General features: G+C 44.1%; 1 protein-coding gene across 1 annotated transcript; it reads right to left on the reverse strand.

The window, feature by feature from the left end:
- Positions 1–4,964: 4,964 nt before the first annotated feature.
- Positions 4,965–7,190, reverse strand: LOC120528921 (zona pellucida sperm-binding protein 4-like; the record flags this gene model as incomplete). The annotated part of the gene is made up of 9 exons (XM_039752997.1): positions 4,965–5,058; positions 5,169–5,289; positions 5,492–5,567; positions 5,709–5,856; positions 5,975–6,164; positions 6,304–6,431; positions 6,506–6,603; positions 6,856–7,043; positions 7,118–7,190. Coding segments are annotated over 8 exons (984 nt in total), but the record flags the coding sequence as incomplete, so codon positions are not given.
- Between the last annotated feature and the right edge of the window lie 4,404 nt (positions 7,191–11,594).

Raw genomic sequence — 11,594 nt, forward strand, 5'->3', positions numbered from 1 at the left:
TTAAATGCATTATTTTTCAACGCGTTATGGAGCACATGCATCGAAGCTTCTCAGCTGTGCTTGTGCTAAGAAAAGGAAACGTTTTAAAAATAACGTAACATAATTGTCAATGTAACCTTTTGTAAGTAGTGCCTGGAGGATTCAGTGTGGAGAAACTCTAGAGACTTGTGGATTTTTCTGTGAGTATTTGGTGGCAGCGTCACAAAGTCGTAACACTGCGTTAGCTGCGGAGCTCAGCTCAGAGCGAAATGAGGTGAATGGGAGGGGAGATGATGACGTGACTCCTCCACCCGCCTTAACTGTCAATCCCCCACAAACACAGTCTCTCGGAATCTGCATAAGCACAGCCTTTCACCAGTAATTTCAACTTAGTTACAAAGTGATCAAAACTCTCGTTTATATCCTGTGTCCTCTCATTAAACTTGTATCCCGCATTATCCGTGGGAATGACAAACACCAGCGGCAGCCTGTCTATGAACTTAATTTAAACTTTAGGGTTACACCTTGCTTTGTTTCCGAAGTAGCAGCACTCATGAATATGGTAGTATATGTCACTCGCTCGTTTATTATTGTTTGGCTGCCTTCTCTATTATATAATGCATGTTTTCTTCAGCGCTTTTTTGAGCTCTTCCTGGTTTTCTACGCACTGCGTTGACAGTCAGTTCACGTGATTACGTGGGAGGTGTGATGATGTCACACGAAACCCCGCCCCCCCACGGCTTTCGAGCTCAGCTCCATTACAGTATATGGAGAAAAATAGCTTCCAGTTATGATCATTACGCGTAGAATTTCGAAATAAAACCTGGCCAACTTTTGTAAGGAAGCTGTAAGGAATGAGCCTGCCAAATTTCAGCCTTCTACCTACACGGGAAGTTGGAGAATTAGTGATGAGTGAGTAGGTGAGGGCTTTGCCTTTTATTAGTATAGATGTAAGATAATAAACGTCAAGCAGATGAGCTTCCCTTCTGTTTTTACATTCAGCACACGTGTGTTCCTTGTTCCTCGTCGAAAAATTTCAATGTATTGGACTGCGCCCTGAATGCCGATTGGTTCTCCGCTAAAGCATGTAAAGAGCCCACCCCTCCGTCCGAAGAGGTCTGTTTGATTTTATCCTCCATTGTCACAGACTAGTTGGCCTCAATCGGTGGATCGGTCATATTAGACGATCCTTTATACGGGAGTGCGAAACTGACTGCCTTCGTCCGATTAAGATTATGTAACTGAAAGTGGAATGAAAATCATTGACAAAGTCGCCTAATGTGATTTGAGCGTTATTGGCTTTTGGGGGCTGCTGAGCCATAAAAGTGAACAGGAGTGTGTTTGTCAAAATCTATCCCTCTTAGTAAATAATGAACAATGTAGTTAAAGAACGTGTTAGATTTTACAAGTCCTTTGTTATCTGAAATTTCATGAAGGAGTTTAAAGAACTTTGATGGGCTCTTCCCCTGCGTCCACATCAGAAAAATAAACAGTCCATAACAGGAGCATCAACCTCATTTGTTTCAGTTGTCAAATATGTGATATTTCCTAACCAGACATGTGCAAATGTTAAAAAACACAAATTAGAAATACAAAAAATAATAATAATAAAGGAGGCGACTTTAGCTCCAGATGTGAGGTGTCCATCCCCTGGTCTTTGATAGAATCCTCCTCCACCCGTGCCATGATCTTCCAGCCCCTAACTTTCGAGAGCCCAGTCCACATGTCTGTGGTTTCATTTTGTAATACGCATGGACGACTCACCCGAAACTCCAAGAGGATCTCCGCTCTTAGAACTGCGGTACCCCCGTTATTGCTGCTTGCCAAGTGTATGTGATTGGTGTGTTGATCAAAGAGTTTTGTGCTTCATTGTATTTGTAACACTCAGGTGGATCTTAATAAAAATTTTATTTGTAAACCTTAGAAGTGTATAGAGAGGTTTTTGGGACCCTCTTATGACCCATCGACTGGTGTCTAGGCAATCAAGGAAACAAACTTATCTGATCCTAAAGTAATGCCTTAAAATGAGGTGTGACACCAACCAATTGAGGAGGGCACAACACTAGATTTGCCACCCAAGTTTGAATCAGCTGGTGACACAGGCCAGTACTCCCACCAGCACAAATGTGAGAAGATCACAGCTTACACCAGGGTATGATCTCACCTTGATGATGAGACACAAAGTGAATCTGCAAGTCCGAGAGGTTGTTGCAAGGACAGGTAGTCCATCTGTCACTATCTTAGTGACTTAGCAGGTGTTAGTGACAATGAGCCGAGCTGAAATGAGATGGTTTGCTGAATAGACTGGAAGAGCTTAGACAAAGTCCATTTCTGAAAGGTGGTGCTGGGGTTCCTTCCTGGAGGTTGTAATCCATCCATCCTCTTCCGCTTATCCGAGGTCGGGTCGTGGGGGCAGCAGCTTAAGCAGAGAGGCCCAGACTTCCCTCCCCAGCCACTTCTTCCAGCTCTTCCGGGAGAATTCCAAGGCGTTCCCAGGCCAGCCGGGAGACATAGTCCCTCCAGCGTGTCCTGGGTCTTCCCCGGGGCCTCCTCCCGGTTGGACGTGCCCGGAACACCTCACCAGGGAGGCGTCCAGGAGGTTGTAATACAAACAAGAAATGGAACAGATGGCGTGTGATCCTCTGGAGAGAAAAACAGGTAGAGTTGAGCAGCATAGCACGGATAAGAAAAGCCCTTGGACTTGACGATAGGACAAAACGAGATGGAGAAAGGCCCAGCACTGAGAATTGACACAACTTAATGCTTGCCCATCTTCAAATCAGCTGTCTTAATGCATGGACACTTGCCTGTGGGCTCAATGCTAACCTATGTATGTTGCGACTTTCCCAGTGGTTTTGTAGGTAGGTGCCCCAGTGCACAGCTTTGCCTGTGGTCTATAATGCTGTTAAGACGGCCCTGGCCCCACCGTGGTATTTGCTTAACTGGCATATGACATCTCTTAAACGCAGAGAACGCAAAATGTCCTTTTGCAAAAGCTAAAAGGGGGAGGAATGCCCGCTCAAAGCTCCAGGATGTTGCAACGACCCAGTCCATGTGTTAGATCAGGGGTGGGCCAAGTCAGTCCTGGAGGCCTACAGTGGCTGCTGGTTTTTGTTCCAGTCCAGTTGCTGAATTAGTAAACACTCATGCCAATCATTTAAATGGCTTGATTGTGCTTTAACTCTACCATGTCAGGTCATGGTCATCTCCCAGGTCATTCCTTTCTAAGGATAGCCTCCAAGTGATTTGAAGCCTATGGACAGAGAATGCAGTTCACTTTCCTTCCACATAAGTAATCAATGGTGCAGGATTTAAAAAAAAAAAAAACATCACCACAGGTGAAAAACTGCCGATTTTTGTCATTTGCATCTTCTCTCTCTCTCAGTACAAGATCCAATGTTTGTCCGATTTTCACGAGAGTACTTAACAGATTTAGAATGGGTTTTTTAGAATTTGCTTGAACATTCTGCAACAGCTCTCATCACAATATGAATCAGTCTGCTTGCGGTACCATTTTTGTATGAAGCTGAGAGAGACTCAACAAGCCAAAGGTCACTCCTCGCTTGCGTGCTAACCTCTAGGTGGGTACCCTACCACCGCTTAGCTATCAAAGGAGAAAACTGCTTAATGGATTTTGATCAGGTTTCCATAATTTGCTTGAGACTTCTCTCATTGCACTAAAAAAAAAAACCCACACACAAACACCATATCACTCCTGCAAGCGAACTATTCACGTTAATCTGAGACAGAGGCTGTGTGCCACAGGGAGCGGGTGGAAGGACCTCAGGCATGGTAAGCCAAGCAGTCTACCTCTGGACATGTTTTGGAGCGTTCCTTGCCTCTGCTTAGCTAGCAATACCCATTTACTGCTTTTTAAAGTCTGTCCCAATTCACTGCTGTGGGCAGAGGTAAAGCGAATGGCAAGTTGCCAACAAGGAGCAATTTTGGAGCTGAGAATACAGCCATTTAAGACTAAAATAAGGTTTATAAATTGTAACGAGTGATAGAATGTAATGGAAGCAGCTATGTTACTTGAGCAATAAAGCACTTTAAGCAATGGGGTTGGAAGAAAAACCTGCATACACTGTGGCCCACCAGCAACAACTTTGCCCAGCCCGGATTAAGATGGTTGTTCAGATACATTAAAGCTTGGCAGCATATAAAACAATTTTGTGCAAGCAGAACATTTCTCTGGTCACCCCCAACATCCTTTAAAAGCACTCCATGGTAAAAAGACTTATCACGAATGGAATAATGAAGTGGCCAACTATGAAGGGTCCAAGAGAAAAAAAAAAAAAGCTGCATGAAGGAAATGACAAAATGGATTAAGGATATAGAAGTGCAAGTTAAAATTTCTGGACTATAGTCAACATGGGAGAAGCAGGATAATCAACTGAGGAGGTGGTTGCACCAAAATTGAAGGCGTTATGACTAAGAGGGAAAACACATTTAAATGCTCGAGGAGCAAAAACATCATTTATTGAACTGCCATAAAAAAATAAAAAATAAAATAAATAAACACCCCACACACCCCACCCAAAAACAGGAGCTGGGACAAAATGTGTAGATTATTATGGCACTTAAGTTTAAGGGTTGCAATCCTTCAAAGTTTGATACTCATGTCAGCTTGCAAGTGTCAGTATGTCGACTAAGCATTTCATGTTATTACATGGTTTTTAAAATTAGGCATAAACAGGGTGCCCTTTGTCACCTTTGTGTTAAAGTACAGGATGGTGGCACCAGTTCCCTTCAAAAAAGGTCTTGTCAACTGCTCAGAAAGAGGGTGTGGGTTGCTGGCTAGGAGATGTTCAGGTCAACATCCAGGACCCATTTTATAATGGATGAAAGTCAATGGGAGAAGCCAATGCCTGGATTATACAAAACCAAATGCTGAAATCTATTGTACATTTAACTACAAATGAAGTCAAAGACGGCAAATATTCATTAAGAGGCTTTATTAAAATTTCAGATTCACTTTCTGCTTGTTCAACCTTCTCACAGCAACTGTAGACAAAACCAGGACCACCATCAAGATGGCAGCTGCAGCTCCCAACACCAGGTATCCAGTGGGAAGAGAGGCTGTGGGAGGAAGACAAAATGACATTTAATTCTCCAAGGCATACAGTGAAGGATCAGCCAAATCTACAAGCAGAACTCCAACTAATCCAGGAAGAGGATCAAGATGTTACCTTCATGCTCCAGTCTGGATGTTTGCACCTGGTCAGTCTCAAGGAGGACAGGACCACTGTAGGAGCACATTCTTCCTGGATGAATGAATTCGTGCCAACTTGTCTGCAGCTGTGCCAGATACTGAAAGTAAAGGGGGTTCCAAAGAGTTTCACAAAAAACAGCCCCATTACAAAGCAATCAACTAGATATCTCACATCCATGAAACCAGCCGTCTCCATACGCTCTCAGTAAATTTCTTCAATTACAAGGCAGTGAATTAGAAACACTGATGCCATGTTCTACAGACACCACAGCCAAACCCAAACAGCCGCAGGCTACTCACTTTTTGCAGGGCAGCTTTGAGTACAGGGGTCTGTGGCAGATGGATAGCAGGCAGCAGCAACACAGTAGATGAAGATCTACAGAAAGCGAGCAAAGGAAACTACATCACTTAAGCCTAGAGATATACAGATCTCCAAACAGAAGACCACTACAGAGTATTTCATTCAAGACTGCATAGGAACAGAAGACAAAGGATTCATCTTTGCCAAAAAACCCACCTTTTCAGCCAAGGCTTGCTGAGCTACAGGATCCACAAACACAAACATCTCAAAAACAAATCTCTTGTAATGACTTGGGTAGGCCACTCCAGATGTGCTGTCCACAGTCACCAAGCTGGTCAAATAGTTGTCTCCTGTGTTTGGGCATCTGGGACAAAAACCGTGTTGTGCCGTACTATGCAGTGGAAAATCGGCTAAACACACCTCCCAGTTAGGACTGAATGGCCAACTTCTCCTCCCCACCCTCCCACAGGGTTTTCACCTACCCATTCACCAGAAGCCTCCACTGTGGATGGCTGGAAGCAGAAGGTCCTGGGGTGACCCAGCAGTCCCCAAGAGTCAGCACAGGGTTAGGGTCAGTCCTGTTCACAATGTGCACTTCCACAGCCACAGGATCCCTCAGAGTTTTGGTCACTGGGTAGTCAGTATCCACATAGTAGGAGCCACAGGAGGAATCTGGCCATGAAAGAGGGGGTATGATCATCATGTTCCAAAGACTTGAATCTACAAAACTGCAATTTGAAGAGATGAAGTGCCTTTTTGTTAACAAAGACAAGGAGACACCACACAATGGGAACCCCAAACCATGAAGTACCTGTTGCAATGACCAATTCCAGGTCAAATGGCCCTTGCTCTACTACTGGAAGAGGTGGCGCCACAGTATACACCTCAGCCTCCACTTGCACATCCTGGCTTCCTGAGTATGTGCACTGGAAGAATAACCTGAGGAGAGAAACACCACATCATAGCTGGTAGAGCACATTTAGGGTCAGAGGAAGCAGGTTCAGAAGCCTTACTTGTAGACACTGTCTCTGGTGATGGAGACCTCTGGTTCACTCACCCTAGTGATGGCAGCAAACATTGTGTTCTGGTAAGTCACATTACCACCAGACACCTGAAACAGGGACATTAGAATTACTGCCGTCCTCTAGATATTGAGGAGGAACTTTAATGTCCAAGAAAATGAGTTTCTTGTGCTTTAAGACCAAAGACAGGATTTTAAATCAGGAGTCCAGTAGATGGAGGACAGCTCCAAGGGGTTTAATGACTAAAGAACAGAGTGCATTCGGCCTGACAAACATGGGTTAACACCTCATAGCATGGTTGGCCAAAGGTTTTGGTTCACATCCCCCAGATGGAGTCTCACCTGAACTGTGCTGCCACAGGCACTGACTGGAAACTGGTACACGACAAAGCTGGGCAGGCTGGTCACAGGGCTGCAGCTGGGGTAACTGCTGTTCACCAACTGGATGGACCCAAGATTCAGGGGAGGAAGGGTCACTTTCTCAGACACCACCACCACAAACTGGCCATCCAGGGTGCACTGCACAGTCACTGGCCGAAGCAAACACAGGCAGGAATATCCAGTAGCAGCCACCTTTGCTCAATCACAGCCCCCAACCACTCACCATCATTGGCATAGTAGCATGGACTGGTGTTGCTGCTGGAATCGTAGCAACAGTTGTTGGCTTCACAGTCTGCTTAAGTGATGGATGAAGACCCTAGACAAGGAAGCTTCTCACTGTCTGCAACTGCACATCTCTCATTAACAAGGTTCTTACGACCTCGCCAACCTGTGAACGAGTCCATTTAGAAGATGGCAGAGACTCAGGGGGCCAACCAAGAAAAGCAGCATACCTAGCTTAGGACACGTGAATATTCTTAGTTTAGAGGGTCGTCCAAAGGCAATGGTCACAAAATACTGGGGGCCCTAAAGAGAACAGGAGAGGCTCAATAACAAGACAGATTTTGATTAAAAATGGCAATAGCTAATGCATCGGCGCTACTCACCTGCTCAGCCACGTAACCATATCGGGAAGAAAAGGGCACCGTTACTGTGGTGCGGCCAGACTTTACACGGAGAACGATTCCTGGGAGATCTTTGGTCACCTTTACCAGTCCTCCAATCGTCTCTAGGGAGAGAGAGGGAAAAAAAAAAAAAAAGGATACACAAATAAAAGTGGGCAACATTTGACGACTCCGATTTGGACAAGTCCACATGATCGAAAACACGCAGCACTCACTCTGGAGAAAAACGGTGGGAGAGCCATCAAATGACAGCGTCATCGTATCGTCACCGTGGCATTTCTCAGTCACGCGCACATCCCCTAACACAAACTGAGCGCCCAACACCAGCAATCCAAACGCGCCATGCTGTGAATGCACCAAACAGGAACACGACATGCAGGAGAGCGCGTGCATGGGTTTAAATCATCTTTGCCGGCGGCGCGCGCAGGTGACTCGTTAGTGACAAGGCGCGAGAATGGAGCGCGGGAAATCAACGGCACACTTTCTGCTCGTGCGGCTTTATTGAGCAATCAGCACGTCACGACATCGGACTGAACCGTCCAATCGAAGACCGAGTAGAAGTGACCGCTCTGAGGGACGACGTGTCTGATAATATAATGAGGGAAATCAGTAAACAAGGAAGAAAAGATGACGAGATACGTGACAACTACGAGTATTTCATTATATAAGTAAAATAAAAAATAAATCAAGAGAAAGGGGGCCCAGGATGTTTTCTTTTTTAATAGTCTTTATAATGATTTGTGTTAAAAACTAAATAGTTCTTTTTATCGCCTTTGGAGAAAAAAAAAACGATAATGTGTCATACACTTGTTCATGAACTTTTATTTATTTAGTTGTTTATTTATAACGACACTCTCTTTAAGCTTCAGTTTTTACCACTTATTCTTAACACTTTATTTATTTGCTTAGAAGGGAATCGGATAGATTTTGTATGAATGAAAAGCTTTTGTTAAAATACAGTTTTCTGGAAAGGATTGGTGTTGGAATCAAATTACAGGAGAAGGACATACACAGAGTATTTTTTTATTTGCAGTTGGAGCCCATGCAGGTAAAGTCACTTGCTCATAGTCACAAAGTGCCGTTAGCAATGAGATCGGAGTTCACAGCATCAGAGGTAGTTGCGTGCACGGCGCCATAGTAATGTGGTTGTCGCCTGCACAGATTTGCACACAGCAGAGTTGCCTCAGATGTTTGCTTTGACAGCTCCAGGTTTCTCATGACTTTATCCTGCGTTAGTGAGTTAAGAAACGTGATGGTTGTAAATGATGCAATGAAGCCTGTAAATCATCATCTATGTGCCTGTCGCCTGTCCTTTTGCATGAGTTGCCTATGCATATTAAAGAGCAAAACTCCAAGGGGTCCCCACCCTTTGACTGAGCAGAACTCCAGGGGGACAACAAGCCCCCCACCCCCCCAAACCCCACACACACACTACCATTACCATTCACCAAAAAGCATTAACGAGGGTATGACAAAGGCCCTAACAAGTGCAAAAGCTAGCAAAGCCCAATGTCAATTTCATTGTCATGCAAGGCATTGTATTATTGTTATCCTTCATCTTCTTATTACTAATAATATTATTTACTTCTTTTGTCTGAACCCTTTTTTTAAAGCTGTCTTACAAAAGAAATGGAACCACGTGTATGTCAAATGTTGTATTTCTAATTGTAGCTGAAGAAGGCAACATGGCATGGTGTCAGTAGTGGGATTTCAGCCCACAACATCAGGGTTGGTTCCCTACATGGCGCCACAGTAATCTGTTCATTGCAGGTCCAGATGTGCGCACAGCAGCCTTGCCTCTGATGTTTGCTGGATTAGCTTCAGGTTCCCCAGGACCCTGCCCTCCATGGGTTTTGAACCTGGATGAAATGAAGACAGTAAGTCTGCACGTCTCTACCTATTTCACTCGCTCCCAGATACACAGGTCAGCATGGATGGCCCGGTCATGCATCCTAAAATGAAGTTTAGCCCTTCGGTTCATATCATATTCTTCTCAGTAGTGTTTACTGGTTCCTTGGAAAAGAATAATTATTATCATTTAGTCATGTTAAGTGTTGAAGTTATATTCAGTTCAGTTATTGTGTTTGGTTAATAGAAATGATTCACATTAAGGTTACATTCTGTAGTTTGGTTGTAATGTACTGTGAACCATGTGCTTGTGTTTAAAGACAACTTACATTGTTTAACTTTGTTTGAAGTTATTGGGAGTTGAAGTGTCATGTCGGTGTTTCCGTAATGTGATTGGCTGAGAGGGAGGCGGTTAAAAAGCAAAAGTGGGCGAGAGGACAGGCGGCGCTCGTACTAAGATAAGAGAGAATGATTACACGGCGACTTTAAGACAAAAAGAGGGCTGATTTATACGGTGTTGCTGATGCTTTTAGCTCCTGTTGGTGTACACATTACAACCTGTTGGACGACAATACAGTAAGAAGCCGTCGTCGAAGCAGCGGGGCAGTTCGGAGTAGCATTACAGGCTAACTAGTTCAGCTAGTCTGTGAACAGACGCTGTATATTCCTGTCAACGCTCGAGGTGACCAGGGGAAAGCCTGGCTGCCCCTCTGGCAACGATTGAAAATGGCAAGTTTCATCTCATTTAGATGGACTAACTCCTTTATGCTTGCAGTGTCTTGCCATGAGCCTGCCTGCCTACAGGACGACTCCATCGTTTCCCACAGCGTGGAAGTGATTTGCTTGGATGAGGGACACTGACCACTGTGAGCTTTTAGTTTGGCTCATTAGAGTGAACGGGCCTCGGAGTTTTTGACCGCCACGTTCCCAAGCGTCGACCAGGCCTGCCACAAAAAGGGGATTTGTTTTACTATTTTTTATTCTGTGTGTGTGTGTGTGGGCCCATAAAGTTGTTGAGTTAAGGTGAGGTTATAGTAATTAATTTTACTCATTTGTTAGATTTGTTATTGTGTTTTCTTTAACAGTGGGATGTTTTAATTAAGGGCTGGGAAAAGCAAAGTGTTAAAAGTGCATATAAGTACACGTCCTGAACCTGTATGTGTTTGTTGCAATTCGTTCGAGTTTTCAAATTTCTGTATTCAATAATTTATGAGCATTTTGATTGGACTTAATGATAAATAGTTTTTATTTATCCATCCTTTTTCCAACCCGCTGAATCCGAACACAGGGTCACGGGGGTCTGCTGGAGCCAATACAGGGCACAAGGCAGGAACCAGTCCCGGGCAGGGTGCCAACCCACTGCAGGACACACACAAACACACCAAGGCCAATTTACAATCGCCAATCCACCTAACCTGCATGTCTTTGGACTGTGGGAGGAAACTGGAGCGCCCGGAGGAAACCCACGCAGACACGGGGAGAACATGCAAACTCCACGCAGGGAGGACCTGGGAAGTGAACCCAGGTCTACTAACTGCAAGGCAGCAGCGCCACCGTGCCGCCCTAGTTTTATTTATTGATTTTATATATTTTTCCAATTTAGTTAATAAATATTGTTATATTTTGGGAACATATTTGTATTGTGATTTGTGTTGGGTGTTACTAATTGACAAACAACTGGCAGTTTATTGCTTAGGGAGTGGGTAAGGGATTCTAATTTATCATCGGAAAAACACCTAGTTAAAATTAAAGGGTTTTTCGCAAATCAATTGGGGGGAAAAATAGAGTTTTTAATTGGCTTAAGGCACCACCTTGCGGCTAAAGGGTAAAGAAGCGTTACAGAAGTAACGAGAGTTCACTTGGTAGAAACAGTTTCCGGGTCTTGTTCAAAAAGCGGACGCCACTTGTTTTTTTTTTTTTTGTTGGAATGAATATCCTTACTATTCCTGTTTCCAGTTCAAAAAAAAAAAAAAAGTTGGTTTTGGTAAATTACTGAGACTCAGCCTCGTCTTTGAGGTGCATGACGGAAACTCACACGTCGCATATGCCCCATATAAATTGTGACAGATAGGGGTGCTCTTGCTCCCTTGAACCCTCAGACAATACGCCAGACACCAGATAAAAGTTCAAGTTATGAATTTATTATAATAATAATATGCACACAGCACCCTCCTCTCTACAATACGCATATAAATAAACACAATTCACAATAATCAATAATCCTCCTCT

This window comes from Polypterus senegalus, chromosome 4 (assembly GCF_016835505.1).
Source record: "Polypterus senegalus isolate Bchr_013 chromosome 4, ASM1683550v1, whole genome shotgun sequence".
Classification (NCBI taxonomy): domain Eukaryota; kingdom Metazoa; phylum Chordata; class Cladistia; order Polypteriformes; family Polypteridae; genus Polypterus; species Polypterus senegalus.